The 20,104-nt window shown below is 22.0% G+C and overlaps 3 protein-coding genes and 1 long non-coding RNA gene across 16 annotated transcripts; 1 reads left to right on the top strand and 3 right to left on the bottom strand.

Moving 5' to 3' along the window:
- Positions 1-8: 8 nt before the first annotated feature.
- On the bottom strand, positions 9-4,333 carry LOC100866988 (F-box only protein 21). 5 transcript variants are annotated; one of them, XM_086909790.1, is made up of 10 exons: positions 4,203-4,333; positions 3,302-3,545; positions 2,617-2,889; positions 2,111-2,546; positions 1,891-2,021; positions 1,565-1,715; positions 1,273-1,488; positions 1,106-1,195; positions 773-1,001; positions 9-673 (listed from the first exon to the last, which is right to left on the bottom strand). In XM_086909790.1, the coding sequence occupies exons 2-10, from the start codon at positions 3,466-3,468 to the stop codon at positions 483-485; spliced, it is 1,884 nt and encodes a 627-aa protein (XP_086765916.1). In that variant the 5' UTR covers positions 3,469-3,545; positions 4,203-4,333; the 3' UTR covers positions 9-482. The 5 variants fall into 5 exon arrangements, with proteins under 5 accessions (XP_086765916.1, XP_086765917.1, XP_086765915.1 ...); XM_086909791.1 differs by having other exon boundaries at positions 3,654-4,326; XM_086909789.1 differs by having other exon boundaries at positions 3,302-3,482; positions 4,203-4,319.
- Positions 4,334-4,447: 114 nt separating this feature from the next.
- Tektin-C (Tektin C) lies at positions 4,448-8,882 on the bottom strand. Of its 8 annotated transcripts, none has more exons than XM_086909793.1 (8): positions 8,703-8,882; positions 7,120-7,198; positions 6,658-6,866; positions 6,263-6,553; positions 5,689-5,961; positions 5,373-5,595; positions 4,973-5,191; positions 4,448-4,881 (listed from the first exon to the last, which is right to left on the bottom strand). In XM_086909793.1, the coding sequence occupies exons 3-8, from the start codon at positions 6,741-6,743 to the stop codon at positions 4,744-4,746; spliced, it is 1,230 nt and encodes a 409-aa protein (XP_086765919.1). In that variant the 5' UTR covers positions 6,744-6,866; positions 7,120-7,198; positions 8,703-8,882; the 3' UTR covers positions 4,448-4,743. The 8 variants fall into 8 exon arrangements, with proteins under 8 accessions (XP_086765919.1, XP_086765925.1, XP_086765920.1 ...); XM_086909799.1 differs by having other exon boundaries at positions 6,658-6,815; XM_086909794.1 differs by lacking the exon at positions 7,120-7,198 and having other exon boundaries at positions 8,703-8,843.
- Positions 8,883-9,063: 181 nt separating this feature from the next.
- Positions 9,064-15,322, top strand: Bre1 (E3 ubiquitin-protein ligase Bre1). Of its 2 annotated transcripts, none has more exons than XM_086909778.1 (16): positions 9,064-9,326; positions 9,434-9,607; positions 10,142-10,328; positions 10,421-10,609; positions 10,823-10,944; positions 11,016-11,252; positions 11,365-11,490; positions 11,718-11,891; positions 11,961-12,218; positions 12,302-12,433; positions 12,524-12,792; positions 12,861-13,014; positions 13,108-13,221; positions 13,317-13,701; positions 13,827-13,921; positions 14,007-15,322. In XM_086909778.1, the coding sequence occupies exons 2-16, from the start codon at positions 9,458-9,460 to the stop codon at positions 14,286-14,288; spliced, it is 2,874 nt and encodes a 957-aa protein (XP_086765904.1). In that variant the 5' UTR covers positions 9,064-9,326; positions 9,434-9,457; the 3' UTR covers positions 14,289-15,322. The 2 variants fall into 2 exon arrangements, with proteins under 2 accessions (XP_086765904.1, XP_086765903.1); XM_086909777.1 differs by having other exon boundaries at positions 13,299-13,701.
- On the bottom strand, positions 9,976-16,848 carry LOC147657479 (uncharacterized). Its single transcript, XR_015292488.1, has 2 exons — positions 16,737-16,848; positions 9,976-10,316 (listed from the first exon to the last, which is right to left on the bottom strand). It is a non-coding gene; the product is annotated as an uncharacterized LOC147657479 (long non-coding RNA).
- Between the last annotated feature and the right edge of the window lie 3,256 nt (positions 16,849-20,104).

Below are 20,104 nucleotides of genomic sequence, written 5' to 3'. Positions count from 1 at the left end.
TAAATTAATTACTGTTTGCAGTTCAGGCTTTGGCGTTTATTACATTTGCATGACATTTATATAATAAAAAATATCATTAAAACATAAATCATTTCTCACTCTTATTATACATATATTCATACACACCTATTATCACATATAAATCGGGTTAGAAACCAGAAGATATTTATCTGAGCTGCCAACAGTATTTTAAATAATAGAAAATTATATGTGATACACAATTTATACAAATTTTACATTTCATTTCATGTATCATTTGTTATTTTTTATAATTTTTTTTAAACAAATATTTATTAAAAATTGTTTTAAAAAATTCAATGATGAACTATCACAAATAAAAAAAATTTTTTTTTAATTTTCTTTTATGAAAATATTTTTTTAAATATTATTTCTTTTAATATTATGCGCGGGATATATAATAAGGAAAAAATAACTATTTTATCATACTATTATCTTGTATTCCAATTAAGGAATATAAATTGTTAAGTAGTATTATATGTTATTCCATTTTGCATATATTCAACAATTAATTCGTTGCAAACTTTTTCATCTTCTGGATATTCTTTTGCTTTTTCTTCATTTGGTATATAATGTGCACCACTGAACTTATAAAAATATCTGCCAATTGCATGATGATTTATCCATTCTGGATTAGGAGCCAATAATAAATTTTCTAATAATAAATTAAAAATATTTAAAAATATTTTGTTTTTTTTTATAAATAAAAACAATGTCATATATAAATAAAAAACAAGGTAATAAATAATTTTACCTTGAGCTGCATATTGACATGAGCCATCATCTACAAATATTTTATAAAATGGTTGATCTGCACCTTCTTCTAATCCATCTACGTTCATTTCGTTCATCCATTCTGTAGATGCCATACAACGGACATCCCATCCTGTTATTACACATAAATATCCATATATTTTGTGTTTCATTATTAATCCTATTGCATATTTTACACTTGGAATTCTTTTCTTTGGTTTTATTTCTTCCTGAATAAAATATAAGAAATAAATGTAAATTATAAATTTTTATGTAAAATTTATTATAAAATTAAAATAAACTTTCATTATTTAAAAATTTTAACAAGCAGTACCTTAGGTTGTAATCTTTTTTGACATTTTTGGAGCGTTTTAAAAGTCTGTGAAATCATATTTGCTTGTCCTCTTGACATTAACTCCAAATCCTATAAATTTTAATAAGACTTTGATACAAAAATAAATTTAATCCTTCATATCGTATATTATCAATTTTATAAAATACCTTTTGCATATTTTCTAATATTTTCACCAATTCAGTCAAATCCATATGTTGTGACATATATATTCGTCCTAATTGTAAAACTGTGTTCGTGTCATTGGGTTGTATCATATATCGAAGTTCAAGTGCAGAACGTAATCTTGCAGTTCTATGAGTACCATTTATATGAGTATGTTGTCTAGCAGCTATTTCTAAATTATTTGCCATTCTTGTTACTACCTATTAAAAATTATTCCTATTATAAATTGAAAGAATAGTATATAACAATGAATTTTAATTCAAAGAAACTATCAACCTCTATAGCAGTTGCTTCTTCATGAACATTATATTTTTCTATTGGACATCTTGAAACACCTCCAATTCTAGGACAATTTTTTTTAGTTAAAAATTGACCACCATTGAAGACATCAATATAATAATTTTCAGTGTCTTTAAATTCTGGTGCACTACAATGAAACATACAAATATTTAAATTTAATTAAATTAATGAAATTTGATATCATATAATTATTAACAATTAAGATTCTATTCTATAAGGATTTTTGTTTTTAGCAAAAACTTAAAATACATATATTACAAATATTCATTATCTATGAATCATAATAATAATTGAAAACTTACTATGTTTCTTTCCATCGTAATAAAAAATGAGATGGAAAACTAACAGGCTCACAGCGTATACCAAGTCTTCGAGCAACACTTTCAAATACTATTGCTAAAGTTATAGGAATTCCGCGTCTACGTTCTAAAACCTAATAACAAAATTTTATATATATTCAAAAATAATATTTAAAATAATTCGTTATTTTTTTATTTTTTATAATGTTTATTCATAACTTACGCGATCTATGAACGAATTTTCTGATGAATAATACATTTCACTATTTCCATAGAATCCTAATTTTTCAAATAATACTTTACATAATGCATCTGTTACTTGTCTTGTTTCTGAAATATTCCACTGATTGTCATCAATAATATTATTTTTCCAAAAGATAAATCTCTCAATTGGAATTGAAAATATAGAATGATTTGGATGTTGTTCTCTGAGTAACTCTTTTGTTTGTTCTGCAATATTATCTAATATTGATGATATTGTCGGATATGATACATGTCTTTCTGGTTGACTCCATTGTGCTACAATAGTTGCACCACGTTCTAAAGTTTGTTGTTTTGATGGTAAAGATATAAATTTTTGCCATTCATCTTTCAAATGAGTTTGTTTTAAATATCGAACAACTTTGAGAGCATAATATCTATGTGTTAAATTGCTTACTCTAAAAATATTAATATTATTTAATAATAATAAATTCTAAGAAAAAATATCTTTGTTATCGATATACTTACATAGCAGGACATTTAATTAATGTTATAAGTTCATCTATTAGAAAATAATAAGCTAAAGGATGAGCACCTTCTTTTGGACAAAATAATGAATCAAATTCTTTAAATTCAGAATTGGATAATTCTTGTTTTTTATGATGTTTATTAGACATAGAAGATAAAAGACAAAGTAATTTGGTTCTACTATTCAAACTAGTTTTTACTTCTTCTTTCCAGTTTATCATTTGATGCTCTAATTCTTTACTTGTCTGATATACTTCTTTTAAAAGTGGCCATCTATTATTAAAAAAAAATTAAATTAAATTAGATCAAATAAAAGTACTTGTATAATTTATAAAATATAATTGTAAAATTATTAATTTAATTTTATTTAAGATTTTACAGATTTTGTATCTTGTTATAATTAAGAAGAATAATTTTTGTTAAATTTTGTTAAAATAATCTGTATTTATAATGTTATGTGTTTAAATAAATATAACTTATAAGTTTATTTTTCAAACTAAAATAGCAATTTATATTTCATTTATTCTGTCTAATATAAATAAAAAATTCAGCTTTGATTTAAAATTCCATTACAAATTTCGTAATAAAAATAAATAAAAAAACAATCATTTTTCAACTTAAGTGTATATATAATCTGTTTGATTTTTTATTATAATAATTTCTCAATATTCAAATTGACAAATACCTTTGAAAAAATTTAGTCTTCCAAAGTTTATTATTTTCGTTGACAATTTTGTACAAACTTTTACACGTTGAACTAAAATTAATGACATCCGAAAAGTCAAGTAATTTATCTTCCAAAATATACACGATTATCTCTCCAGGTAACGAGATTATTGCGTCACTTGCCATGCTTGTTACTTTGCCTTACAATATTTGGCTAACTTTATTTCTTTCGTTCAAAAATTCGTAAGATATTTTTACATTTTCTAATAGCATAATAACAATTTCAACTTTAAAAATCCATGCAATCGAGTTATATATATGTAAAATTATATTTTACGAGTTACTTCGACCGCCATTATGATTTTACTCACAATTCATCCAATGAGAAGAGTTTCTTGTTCTTCATGATGACGTCATATATGTCTTGCTTATGTTACCATTTTTACCGACATCTGAATAATTTTATTTAATTGCTTAGATTTTTTAAATTTTGAGTTAAATTTATATTATAATGAGTTTATCTAAAAAATTTTTTGTTTTATTCATTCTACAGTATAGATAATTATTATATTAATTTGTAGCTATTAATATTACTAGATATCGGTAAAAATGGTAGTATAAATAAGACATATATCAGAAGACTATAAATTTTTCTCATTGAATTATTAAACTGTTAATCTGAAATCACTATGACGATCGAAATAATATAAAATATCTATAAAACATCGTAATTTTCACATTTAATTCATTTGATATAATTTTTAATTTCAGATTCTTAAAATTAAAATTTTTGAATTTTACTTGACAAATGTCAGAAAATATAAATATATATCACAAATTTTTGGTTCAAAAAAATAAATAATTCAGCAATTAAACTGATCCTCTATATATAAAATATTATATAAAATTGAGCGAAACACATTTTATATATATATTTGTCATTCCACTGCCTCAAAATCAAGAACTTTTGTCAGGAATACTTAAATTAACACTTTTAGAAAAATACGCGGTTGACCAGGAAAACCGCACTGAAATATTGCTTCTAGATAGATAAAACACTACTACAAAAATAATAGCAATACTCAGCTTGACAACCAGTTAGTATTGTATGAATCATAAGTATTAGCCAATAGGAATAAAATTCTCTTCTAAACTAAACACAAACTTCCAATAGTAGCATTTTATTGAAGCACAATCTACAAACTAATGAAAAGTATATGTATATATTACATATATCATAAATACTTATCTGTTTGAGATTAATACAAAATATAATTTCAAATATTATATTAAATTATATAATGTCTTTGTTTCTAATGATATATTTAATTAATTTTTTTTTCTATATACGAAAATTGTAATAATCTAAATTTTTATGTTTTTAATTTGCATAAAAAATACTGTTATTATTTTTTATATTTTATTATATAAAAATTTTAATGATTCAATATTTGAATTAATTTAATATACATGGTAGAACATACTCTGACGAAGAGTCATACAATCGACTTCATCAATTTTTAATGTATTTGTTTTAATATTAATATCTTCTTCAATCTGAATTTGTGTTTTCAGTAAATAACGCAATGATGCTTGAGCCTAAAAAAATAAATATAATTATTACTATATATTATATATAAAATTAAATTAAAATAAACATAATAAATTATAAAAAATGTAAAATATAGACCTCAAACATAGTTGCTTGTAATTTAGACATAACATCGCGTAAATCATATACTTCTTTTACAAGATTATTTTCGACTAAATCTCGAGTAAGTTCTAATCCTGGTCTTTGACAACGATTACCAAGTCTCGTATGAGCCAAAGCTAAGAAACATTCCTTTTCTGCAATTGATTTTTCTATACGCGTAATATTCTCTTTCATTTCTTCTGCTTGTCGCATTATCTACACATATATTATATATATACATATTTTAATATCTTTTTTATTAAACATTTTTTTTGTTGATTTATATTCGAATTAATAAATATATTATAATATTTATTAATGTTATTCATATTCATATTTATATAATGTTATTTTTATAATTTTTAATTAAAAATCTATAATTATACTATGCACACACCTCAGAATGCTGTAATTCTAATTTCGTTTTTGCTTCCTTGGTTTCTTCGATGCGGCGTCTGAAAGCTTCATTAGTAGCATTTTTTTGTTCATTTAGATCATCAATTGCTTGTTTTATAATTGTATCGATATAACAGCGCAAAGTTATAGCACAATTTACTTCTTTCGAAGCTATCATGATATTGTTATTAGTTTGTATTTCCCATTCATTCAATTCGATAGTTCTTAATGAATAAAAATAAATTAAAATAAATTTTAATAAATCAAATGAATTTAAGAAATTAAGATGAATAAAAAACTTAAAAAGTAATACTTACGAAGGATCAAGTCGTGAAGTGCCATGATAAATGCTTAAATTTAAACTAGTTTCTTTTAACGTTAAATTATGTTTGTCAATACGTAAATTATTTTCTTTATCCTCAAGTTCATGATCCATATAATAAAGTGTCGCTTTTAATCGACGTATTTGTTCCTGAGTTTGTTCTAAAGTTCGAACTAATAAATTTTCAACACCCCTAATTACTTCGCATTCTTTTATCAATTCTTTTTCAACGTCATCATGAACCAAATCAATTCCTAATCTTTGTTCTCTATAGTTAAAATAATAAAAATACTACTTATTAAATTTTGTGGTTCAATTTTTATAAGAAATTTAAAATATTTTAGTAGTTAAGATATAAGTTATATTTTTAATCGAATTAAGAAAATCATATTATTTGATCTATTTATTTGAAAATCTATTTAAATTAATAAAACTAGACTTTTCTTTAAGTTTCACATGCAAATCACCAATTATATTAATTTATGATATTTTCAATGTTTTGAATGATTTTGAAAAATATTTGCTGGATAATTATTTATTGTTTCTTTTTTCTATTTATTAAATCTTACCTAAAAACAAGACACTTTTCGCAAATAATAAGAGCACTTTTCCTTATGGATGATAAAGCATCCATAATACGTTCCTTATATATCGATAAAGTATCAATTTCAAGGATAACTTCTTTTCTTATACGTAATAATTCCTTTTTACGAAATTCTATATCTCCAATTTTTTCTTTAAGTCTATGATCTGTTTCTTCTTTATTATTTTTTATTGTTTCAGAACTCAATTCACAAATACGTTGAGATTCATTAAGTAATCGATCTGCTAATTCTTGTTGCGCTTCTGAACATCGATACCTAATAAATACTTTTTATGTTATATTATTTTATCTTTTATTATTATTTAAAACTTAGTTGAAAGAAAAGACGCGATATTATTGTTTATTATTAAATATTCATACCTATGACGATTATTTAGATGCCACTGATATAAAGTAAACTTCAATGGAGGTGGAGGAACTAATTCAAGTGGACGATTGTTTAGCATTTTATTTTTCAATTTCGAAAACACGTACGAAGAAATAACGTTTTGTTAAAGCAACGGGTTCACAGGTTTGATCTATATATGAAGAATCAGTTCAAGTTTCTATAGAAACGTTTAACGTTTAACCTATAAATTAATTTTTTATTTAATTTATTTATAAAGAAATTATATATTAAATATTATATTGTAATATAAACACATTATTTTTACATGAAATAATGTACTTCTTATTAATATTTTTATTAAATAAACTATTTCTTAATTTATATGAACAAAAAATTATTTAAATACCAACTATAAACAAGATATAGAATATATCTTCATTTTATAAAACTTCGCATTCCATGTTTTTAATTATCCTTAAATTGAATTATCTTACCATTTTTATGTTATACGTGATGTTATCGGTTCAATATAAGCGAAATTTCGAAAGCTTATCATATCCAATTTGACTGAAACTTTGAAGATAGCTTTATTTTGTATGAAAACGATATTTAGAAAAAAGATTTTTAGCGATTCAAAAATCCAAAATATTGCATATATGTTTTATCATTTAATATTATTTTCAATATTACCGACAAAACATAGAATTATAACAGAATTCAACTCAAATAAATTAATTTAAATTTATCTTTATTAAATTTCTGTATATATATATTTTATATCATCTAATAGTTGATAAAATAAATCTTCTTTGATTTTTATCTTATATCATAAATATTCACATATAAAATCAATTCATAATATGTCTATAGAGAATCCTTCGGATTTATGCGAAAATGAAATATAAAACAATTCTGCGATAGAAATTATGACTGAAATTACAATGATAAATATTAAATATAATGCTGATATTGTTATTATTATAATTTCGATCATTATAATTTCGAATGCACATAAAAAATAGAAAACATAGAAATTTTAAATAGAGTATAGTATAAATATTTTGAATGTTAATAATCTAAATCATAATTCTTAGAAGAATTTTAAAAAGTTCTTATAGAGACATGTACACAATCAATTTATTTTAATTAATGTTGTAATTTTATGTTGTACTATATTGATAATGAAGAAATGTTAAAATGTTTTTCGCAAAATTTGGATCTCTTTTGAATCGCTAAAAATCTATATTGTTTTTAAAATGAAATAATTTATAAAATTTCAATTAAATCATGATAAATTTTCAGAAGTAACCGAAAATTTCACTTTAAAAAATAGATATATAATAAAATATAATATAATATATATCTGTTTATTATTAATAGTAATAGTTATGTAGTATAAATTATAATTAATAATTATATATACATATAATACATATATATACATATATATTACAAAACAAAAATTATATATATAAAAAAGTAATATTATAATTTATATTTTAAAAATATTATTAAATGAAGATGAAATGAAACTTTTTGTATTATTAAAATATAAGTTTTTTTTTCAAAAATGATAGTAAATTAATAGAAATATATTATCATTATGCAAAATTATGATTCTTTGTACATATTCCATTGGTGTATTCACTAGAAGAATTAAAAATCTGGAATCAGAATTTATGATTCAAAGTTTTCAGATAGGTTAGGTTTCAATATAGATATTTTAATATTTCTATTAATTATAATCTACAGTTAGAAATGATTTTTGAATTAATTCCTTATTATTTTAATTTTATTTTTAATCTTATTCGTATGATAATTAACTAAAAATAAAAGAAATATAATAAAGATTGTATCCTCTATATATCTATTCTATTAAAAAATAGAATTAACAATCTAGAATTATACATATAGAAACAGAATTATCAATAAATTTATAATTTTAAAATCTATAAAATGAATTATTATAAATTGAATGCATAATTATATTTTCGATTAAAATGTTTTAAGGAAATGGTAATATATAAGTAATGATTCTTAAATGAAATATCTGATTTTAAAATAAATCTGCACTTACACATTAATTTTCAATGTTTTTATTTTACTTTTCTTTTAATTGATATGATAACAAGATGATGTTATCTATCTTTCTTAATTTATTTAATTTACATCAGATGGATATACAATATAGTTAAAAATCTAAATATAAATGATAACTATGTTTCTTATCTATTTAATCTTTATAATCATGGTGAATGATGTTTTCACTTTATTTTTTGATTTGCCGCGTATGCAACGCTATGATATAATGGCGGCTTCCGTTATAAGCATATATGTAGAGTTGGAAAAAAAGCATTCGAAAGGAATGTGAATTTGATTGGTTATTTCTGATAGAACTAATACAATCATATAAATAGGTACGCATATTGGCCGAAAGTATCACATTCACAAAGACGATCATATAACACCGCGTGTCGATGAGCAAAAGAGGGGAGGATTCCCCTTACCCCTATATCTCCCCATGAAACTTCTTTCTAACTCTGCATAGTACTTTTTGTCGACCGTTTTCATAAAAATGTAAAAATCTGTCGAGAAAACAATCTTTTCGACAGGTTTTAGATATCTAAAAATGACATAGTGATATCGAAACTTTAAGATATTTGTGGAGAGGATCGCTGGTGGTATTAGTATACGTTACGAGGTACGGATTCTTTTGATCAATAACAAAATTTCAAAGACTGTAAGCAATAAATTAGATACAAAGTGTTTGTTTTTCATTTTCTAATTTTTGTATACTTGAATTTTCAGAAAGGGAAAAACGCTTGCAGCAAAATGTCAAAGCGACCTGCAGAAAGTGGGGATTCGGGTTCCCAGCCACCTATTAAAAAAGTTCAATTCGAACCGATTTTAATCGGACCTATTTCAACTCTTGAAGAAATGGATATGAAAGTTTTACAGTTTCAAAATAAAAAATTGGCCCAGGTTAGTTGTCAAATATACATTTATAGAAATATGTATGAATTTGCAATATTTGAAAAATATTTTATTATAAATAAGATTACATTTTAATATATCAATCTTTATAATAAAACAATTGTCATTTTTTACAACTAATATTATTATTATTATGATAATTCATTATAAATGTAGATGTCATATAAAAGTATTATTTATTATTAATAATATAAAAAATTAATTTATTATGTAAGTATATAATATTATTCCATATTTGTTTAATTGTTAACATACATATTGGATCGAAAAGATATAATAGATATTATTTAGATAAGATTATTATTATTATTTTATATATTTTAATATTAAATATTAAATTACAACATTTTGATTGATTATGTTTTTTAATTATTATATATTTATTATTTTGATTTTAATTATTTATTTACAATAAGTAATGATTAATTTTCTGATTGATTATTTTTTTTATATCCTCTCTTAATCAAAATATAAAATTATATTCATAGTTTCCTTTTATATTATATTATTTTGATCTTCTAGAGATTAGAACAGCGTCATAGAGTAGAAGCTGAATTAAGAGAACGAATTCAACAATTGGAAATACGGCAAATGCAAGATGATGCAGTGCTTAATGTTGTTAATCGTTATTGGAATCAATTAAATGAAGATATACGTATATTACTTCAAAGATTTGATGCTGAAACAGCTGATGAATCTGAAAATAAAAGTAAAAAAAACTATATATATATAATAATTGCATTTATTAAATCTCTAGATTTTTATAATTTATAATAAATGTTATAATAAATATAATTATAGATGAAAGTGAAGCTACAACATCATTTCTCATGCAGCTTTCTTCATGGGATAAAGAAGAATTAAATGATAAATTAGCAAATCGTGTTCAAGTATCTAAACGTGCTGTTTCTAAAGTTGTACAGGCATTTGATCGTCTTTCTCAAAGAAATGAAAAAATTACTCTTGCACTTAAAGGAGAATTTGATGGAGGTATTTTATTGAAATATATTTTAAAATAAAAAAATATTTTTAAAAAATATATAATAAAATATTATATATAAAAATAAAACCATATATATATAAATAAAATATTTTTATATATATAAAAAATATATATAAAAATGTATAATAATATATATATAAATATAAATTTATAATTATATATTATAATATAAATTATGAAAAATTATTATTTATATCTAGAAGAAGCACCTAATATTGATGAAGTAGTGCGTAGAGCAAATGCTGAAATACAAATGGAAAATAGGAATCTTCAAGCAATAAATATACAACTTCATGAAAAATATCACACTATTTCATTAAAGGTAAAATAATGTTATATTTATTTTAATAAGTAATATTTAAATTATGTATTAATAAGTATATTTTTTTACAGATGTCAGAATTACAAGATACCATAACAGCAAAAGATACATTTGCTTTAGAACTTTGTAACCAAGTAGAAGATCTTCAGTATGAATTGAATAAAGTGCGAGCTCGTAATGATAAATTAGAACATCATCTTGGAGAAGCAATTGAGAAATTAAAAGCATTTCAACAAATACATGGTACAGATGAAAAAGGAAGTAACAAACCAAATACTTTAGTTGCATCAAGTGTCTCACAAACGAAGGTATAATATATAATAATAATAATAATATTACAATAAATAATTATTATATTTTATTACATGGTGATTTTTTGTTAAAATCATTATATGTTTAATTCTATTTTGTTTTTTATAGCTCGAAGATTTACAAAGAGAATTGGAAGAAACCAGAGAGTTAGCTAATAATAGGTTGCAAGAACTGGATAAATTACATCAACAACATCGCGATGCGTTGAAAGAAGTAGAAGAATTAAAAATGGATGTGAGTTCTTTGGTTTTTGTTTATATTTTTATGATATCCAATATAGAATGTAAATTAATGTCATGTGCAATAAATACTTATATTGTCTTTGCTTTTGCTGATTTCTTGTGTTTTACTTTTTTATATTAATAGATAAAATATAATGTAAAAAAAAAGTTCAAGTATTATTGTATAGTTCATATATCATATATAAGTTCAAGTATTTGAAAAATATTTTATATTTGCAGATACGACAACTTCCAGAATCAGTAATTGTTGAAACAACAGAATATAAATGTTTACAATCACAATTTTCTGTATTATATAATGAATCAATGCAATTAAAAACGCAATTAGATGATGCTCGTCAGCAATTGCAATCTAGCAAGAACGCTCATTTACGTCATATTGAAATGATGGAGGTAAATATACTTTTTTTTTTTTTTTTTCATAAAATTATCAGAATTATATAAATTCATTAATATCTTTAGAGCGAGGAATTAATGGCACAAAAAAAATTACGTGGAGAATGCATACAATTGGAAGATGTTCTAGCTCAATTAAGAAAAGAATATGAAATGTTAAGAATAGAATTTGAACAAAATTTAGCAGCAAATGAGCAAACAGGACCGATAAATCGAGAAATGAGACATTTGATCACATCTTTGCAGAATCATAATCAACAACTTAAAGGCGAGGTTCATCGTTATAAACGAAAGTATAAAGAAGCTTCATCAGAAATACCAAAAGTATGCATTAATATTATATTTAAAAAAAAAAAAAATAGATTAACAAAATAAAAGTATTTACAGTTGATATACGTTTATTGTAGTTAAAGAAAGAAATTGAAGAATTAACGACAAAATTGGGTCAACAAACATCTCAAGAAAATAAAGAAGGCAATAATTCAGACGGCAGTGGAAAAGAAGAAGATGCATCAAATTCTCTTCCAGGTTCAACACAGGTAAAATAAATTATTTTAACATATTTTTTTCATATTGAATCTGATATTTTTCATATTATAAAAATAATTCTTTAAACTTTTGTAATTTAGATAAAGGAGGAGAGTGGAGTTTCAATAAAAAGAGAATCTGGAGAAGAAGAAATAGAAACTATTGAAGTTGGAGAAGGAGAAGGAAATAAGGGTACTCCAGATTCCTTAACTTTAACATCTCCAACCTTAAAAAAAGAGAAAGATATTAAACGTGAAAAAGATATAAAGAAAGAAACTATAAAAACTGAACACCGCGATCCTGCTCATCGTGCCAAAGATACGAAAGTAGCAGAATCGGAGCTTGTTAGAGATTTGAAAGCACAACTTAAGTATGTCGTGTATTATTTTCAATATAATTTATATTTATTTATTATTTACTTGATCATTTTAATTACAGGAAAGCTGTTAATGAAATGAAAGAAATGAAATTATTGTTGGATATGTATAAAGGTGTTGGAAAGGAACAAAGAGATAAAGTGCAACTAATGGCAGCTGAACGGAAAACAAGAGCAGAATTAGATGAATTACGTCAACAATTAAAAAAAATTCAAGTACTTTTAATTTACATTAAATTATAATTTAAAATCTTATATTTCTTAAAAATTTTATCAATAAATTTTTTTTTTTTTTTTTTTTTTTTATAGGAAAGTAAAAGAGAAGAACGTAAGAAATTAGCAGATGAAGATGCACAAATAAAGATTAAAAAATTAGAAGAGCAAGCATACACCCTCCAGCGTCAAGTTGCTTCTCAAAAGCAGGTAACTTTATATATTTGATAAATTCTATAAAACACAAGTCTTATTTAAAACTATGAACTATTGGTAATGCTAAACAGAATTGTGTGTGGTTTCAGGAAGAAGAGGCTCTTTTGAATGAAATGGAAGTAACTGGACAAGCTTTTGAAGATATGCAAGAACAGAATTCTAGATTGATTCAACAATTACGTGAAAAGGATGATGCGAATTTTAAACTTATGACAGAGAGGATAAAAAGTAATCAATTACATAAATTGGCTAGAGAGGAGAAAGACGTTTTGAAAGAACAAGTTTCTACTTTAACAACGCAAGTTGAAGCTGCTAATGTTGTTGTTCGTAAATTAGAAGAAAAAGAACGTCTTTTACAAAATTCACTTGCAACTGTTGAAAAGGAATTAGCTTTGAGACAACAAGCAATGGAAATGCATAAGCGGAAAGCTATTGAAAGTGCTCAATCTGCAGCTGATTTAAAACTTCATCTCGGTAAGAGATTTATTTAAAGATATTTATATTTGTATTTGTAATATTATATATATTTAATTAATAATTATAATATTTAGAAAAATATTAATTGTCTTATTTAGAAAAATATTAATTGTCTTATTTAGAAAAATATCATTCCCAAATGAAAGAAGCACAACAAGTTGTAGCTGAAAAAACGAGTTCTTTAGAAGCAGAAGCATACAAAACAAAAAGATTACAAGTAAAATTAATTCTTATATTATTATAAAAAATTTTATAAGTTAATTAAAGTTATTTTAACTATTCTCATAAATATTTCATTACAGGAAGAAATAGCTCAATTAAGACGTAAAGTTGAAAGAATGAAGAAGATAGAACTTGCAGAAACATTGGATGAAGTAATGGCTGAGGAACTTCGAGAGTATAAAGAAACTCTTACTTGTCCATCTTGTAAAGTTAAGCGTAAAGATGCTGTTTTAACAAAATGTTTTCACGTATTTTGTTGGGATTGTTTACGTACGCGATATGAGACTAGACAACGTAAATGTCCAAAATGTAATTGCGCTTTTGGAGCTAACGATTATCATCGTCTATATCTCTCCACATGAAGAAGAAAAATTTAAATTATTAAAATTCATATTAATGTCTCTTAATTCAATTGTGTAAATTTTTCTTACTATTATGATGTGCATTTTTTTCTTATACTTTCTATTTATTCTCGTGATCATTGGTAAATGAAAAATACAATTGCACGTCTTGTGAAAAAAGAAAACTGAAAAGAAACAAATGTAAAAAATTGTTATTATTTAGTCGAATGTAATATAAAAAAAAAAAATACTGCATTTTTTAATCATTTTGTGGTAATTTTTTTGAACTAATTATAATTTTTTCATAAATTTTGATCTCATGTAAAGTAAAATTTTGTAAGAAATGTTTTTTTTTTATAGTAAAACAATGAGAATACTAGAATACTGAAATGTATTATAATTTTAGATTTAAAATTCAATTTGATTTCCATTTATGGAAATTGAATAAATTTGAATTAATAATTGGATTGAATTTTAAGAATGATTTGAAATGGAATATTGTAATATATTATAAATAGACGCTTAAAGTATATAATTTCACAAAAAAATGAAGACATTTATTTTTTAATTGTTCTTTTATGAACAATTATATTTAAAATATATTGAGAAAATTTCAGTTTTAAAAATCACTTGATACTATCTTTTTTCCTGATTAATTGAACTATTAACGAAGTAAAAATATAATTTATTATATCGAAATTATAATATATATAATTATATGAAATATATAACTGAAAAGTAAAAAAAAAAAGAAAAAATGCTTAATTTTAAGAATTTTATTTCTTAAATTGAATTTTATATTTTGCCTAATATAATGTCATTTTTTTTATTTTTGTTAATAAATATTTTAATTCAAAAAATAAGAAAATATGAAAATATTGTTATATACATGTATACATGATGTGTTACTATAAACATAAGTGCTAAATCAAGAAAACAAATCTTAATGTAAAAATAAAATGATAATCATCATTTAATGATGTAATTTATAATATTTTGTAACAAAGCCAAAAGATATGTATCAATGATTTAAAGAATATATCTTTTAAATCATATTTTTAATGATTTATAATAATTAATTATACCATTTTTTAAAGAAATTAACAAATGTATCAAGTTACATAGTAAAAAATATTTCCTGAAATACATAAGAATCTATTCTTATCTTAATTTAATATATCTTAATTTTAATTTAATTGTAATTAAAATTTTTTTTTCATGATAGCAATATACAATTTTCCTTGTTTATATATTAATAGGATTAATAAATATTTAATTCTATTAATATTTGATATCTGTAACTAAATATATATAATTACATTAATCATTTTTAAGGAATTAAATTATTATATTTTCATAAATTCTTATGATTAAGATTTTATTATGTTGTTATAATAAACAAAAGTTATATTATTGCATTTATATAAGATTATCATAATAAATTAGATTAACATTACAAATTACATAATAATATTTTACAATATTTTTAATGACATGAAAAAATAATAAATTAATATAATTCTATTAATAATCTATAAATATTTTTATCTGAACATAAATTATAAATTTAGGAACTGTTTTGAAGAAAATAAAATATTGAAAATAAAGAAGAATTATTATAATTAAATTGTATATATTTTTAAGTAATTTCTATGTTTATGAATTATATATTTTTTAAATAACTTCTTGATAAATAAAATTAAAAATTAAATTTTTTAAAAAAGCTTAAGTTGACTGAAATATCTGATAAAACTATTGTGTTAATAGAGTGTTAATATATTTATAAGACATCTTGTCTAAAAACCAGAACACACAAATATAAAAATATTGATTGAGCAAGCAAAAGTTTATAAGCAATTAAAGTTTTTATTATAAAAATGAAATGGAAAGAGAATAAAATCACATTATTTCTATTATTTTTATTACACTGTTATCACATTTTATTTTTGCTCATTTTATCTAAATGTAAATTTAAAATGCTTATAATTTAATTCATATATTTCAATTGACATTTTTGTATACCAATTTTTATGTTTGTTTTGATTTTTAAAATTGATCTAAAGATATCCTACAAATTTTAATATTAATATTATTATTTAATTATTAATATTATTACTTTAAATGAAAACATTAAAAATGTGCAGTATTGAGAACTTTATAAATATTTGAATGAGATATATAAGAATATTTTAAATTGAATTTACTTATATGTTATATTCACATTAACAAGTATTTTATTAATTATAAGACCCATAAAAAATAAGCTATTTATAAATAACATTTTATCTATAATTTTGTAAATTATCTTATATACATATATTTATTGCAATATAACAATAAATTTAATATTATAAATTTATTTATCTGAAGCGAGAGACTTAATGTCTTTTTACAGAATTAATTATTATCATTATTGTTGGCAATCATTAATAAATAAATAATCTAAATATCTTATTAAAAAAGACTCACTATTATTAAAAGATAATCGGAAATCCTTTGATATCTTGCATTTTATGAATTATATAACGAACATTTTTTATATGCAATTTTCTTTTTGAATAAAAAGCATATACTATATAAATACTTACACATACTAACTGTACATATATATATATATACATAAAAACATGAAAATATTAATGAAGGACAAATATATATTTCGTACTAATTATTTTATAATAGAATTTGTGCTAGCTATAAGTAATAATTAAAATGCTTTTTTTTAGTAAAATGTAAAATATTATTAATTTATGTATAAAATATAAAATTTTTTTTAAATTAAATTAAAACCAATTATAATTTAATGAAAGTTACTAAGTATTTTAAATTGTATAAAAAGATTATATAAATTTATTTTTTTTATTTAAAAATTTTTAGTTGAAATAATTATTGTATAAATTAATACAATGAATAATACCAATAATTAAGCTAATTATATCTTAATACAATATTTTTTTCATAATTTCTAATATTTTTCAATATTATTACAATTTAATAGTTATATGAAAAGTGCTTTGCTTTTAAGTAAATAATTTTCAAAAATCTTATAATTGAAAACATAAAAAATTTATTTTATGTAGATATACAAATAATTCAAATTTAAAAAGAAAATAAATAAAATCAAAAAATTTGAAAATCAGAAACCATAACATTGTATTTGAAATAATTATATTCAAATATTTGTGCTCAGAAACAAACAATTATGTTAGTTTATACAAAACTTTCTAATTAATAATCGAAAAAATTTGTAACATTTTATTATTTATATTTTACGAAAATGAAAGTTTTGAAAAGAAATTATAGTTATCTCTATATTCTGTTAAATAGCATATAACACTACAAATCAAATACTACTTAAATCAAATGCATATCATTATAAGTTACTTTAAAATTATATATTAAACAACAATGGATTAATTTGAAAAACAAGAAGCTCTTCGCAATTGTACATACATTTCTTATTTTTTTTATTATTTTAAATTTCTAATTTTAAAAAACATGAAATGCTTGAAAAAGGACACTTCGTAAATGTTTAACTGATTTCTTTTTATTGGTGAAAAAGCTTCCATTTAACCAATTGATTACAGTTATTTTACATAACAAATATGTAATTCCGCAAAGTCAACCGTTCATCGATAGGGTGTATATTTGACGTGTAGTTTTTATTGATGATAATCGCATTTTTTTAAATAATTGTACCTATATATGAGTCTCTTTCTCTCTTAATGTCTTTGAGTGTAAGTGCGTCTAAAAGCACGAAATCCTTATCAGATGACCGGTCGCGCGCGCCAGTGCATGAGTGCATACATGCATGTGTGATTATGTATGTGATCGCGTATTCGTGTGAATGTGTGAATTTTTTCTATTTTTTCAATTAAATGAAAGATGGCTTAACAATAGTTTATAAATATCTCGATACGAATATATGTATATATTATTCCTACAAAATCATATATACCAATGAAAATCGATTTTATAATCGATTTACAAATGAAGTTTGATTATGAAAAAATGTTTATGGCTTCTTGTATTTCTATATATTTTAATAGTTAGATTGTAAAAAATAATGTATGGTACAAAAAATTTTAGCTGGTAATGATAAAAAATATTCAAATAAAGTTGAAGAAAAACTTCAAATTAATATTATGAGATAATATTGATATAAATATTTTTAAAATAAATTGAAAGATTTGCAGTAAAAGAGATGATTATATTAATTATTAATTCTATATTTTTATGTTAATTTTCTAATTTTCTAATATAACTATTTTTCTTATTATTATAAAGAAATTTTTTCTTTTTAAAAATAAAAATTAATTTTTATAGTTTGTGATAATAAAAATTCATATAAAAATTATTGTGAATTATTTATATAAAAGAGAGTTTCTCATTTTAAATTAAAAGTTTTATTTATGAACATATTGAATAGTTTGCAAATTTATATAATTTAGTTTAATTCTGAGAAAATTCAAATACTAATCTCTCACTGCAAATTCTCTAATTATATAAATATAAATTCATATGTATATTAATATATATAATACATTATATGTGTATATACATATATATCGATCGATATAAAAACTCGACAAATATGAACGAGTTACCAACAGGAAAAGCCAAAAAATGGCGATTAATGTGAGCAGAGAAGATATCATGTACAACTACAAACAAACAAAAAAAATAAAATTACTTGTGAATACAAGATATATCTACTTCTTAATACAGCACAACAGTATCTTTAGGAATGTTTATAATATTCCTATCTTGTAATTGTGATATATTTAAAACATAATCGTGTTTTTAAAAAATGACATACACATATGTATATGTTATATTTTATATAAATATATAAATATGCATATATTTATATATTCATATACATAATTTTCATAAAATTATTTGCAGTTTTCCTTTTCTTCGTAATTTCATAATTGACTAAATTTTATATTGATGTGATATTAGCTAGAACGAGAATTGTGCGTACACAATCCCTTATAAATGCGCGAACGCACAGTAGCGCATGTATAATTTTTCATTTTACATTTCCTACTATATTCTTCTTATAACGAGTTTTATTTACAAAAATCAATATCCCCTTACAATGAAATTTTTATTTTTGACTACCTATGCACTATAATCTATAAAATATTTCGTTCAGTCCGCCAAACAGTATCTTTATTTCTTCCGTTCGATTTTTTGGAATTTTTATTACGGAAGATCGAGTGTACGCACATAAATATTAAAAAAAATTTTTTCCAATAGGAAAACTTGACCATATATTTTTTTTTCAACTTTTCTTTTTATCCTTTCAATAGATTTCATTTGTAATGCATAAAGCTTACTTGAAATCGGATTATATAAAACAAGATACCTAGCTTTGTCTAATCCTACTATTAGTCTACTTTTAAAATGGGTTTAATTTAATAATTTTACATAAAATATGCGTGTAATAAAAAATTATTGTTTTTTTTATTTTCATTTGCTTAGTTCAACTCGTTTTAATCAGACTATTTCATTTATTTAAAATTGCAATAGAATTAAAGCATTTTTCGGAAAAATAAAAATCTTAAAAGATAAAAAATTTAATTATAACATAGAAAAAAAATTAAAGATATTTATAAATAATTTTACGACAATAAAATTCTTTTAAAATTATTAAATTATTTATATGGATTATCAAATATTATTTGCAATATATTTTTATCATATTCAAGTTGTCCTATTAAATTTCGATTGCCTCTACCACAAAAGTCTCGTATTAAATTATTATCATCTTACGTGCTATTGAGGCAAGATTAACAACCTATGATTTGTTTTTTGTTATTCAAAAGATT

This window comes from Apis florea, unplaced genomic scaffold (genome assembly GCF_048593485.1).
Source record: "Apis florea isolate Af1SG1 unplaced genomic scaffold, ASM4859348v1 contig_3158_pilon, whole genome shotgun sequence".
NCBI lineage: Eukaryota > Metazoa > Arthropoda > Insecta > Hymenoptera > Apidae > Apis > Apis florea.
Note: the sequence above shows the minus strand (reverse complement) of the source record. Positions and strands in the feature narration are given on the sequence as shown.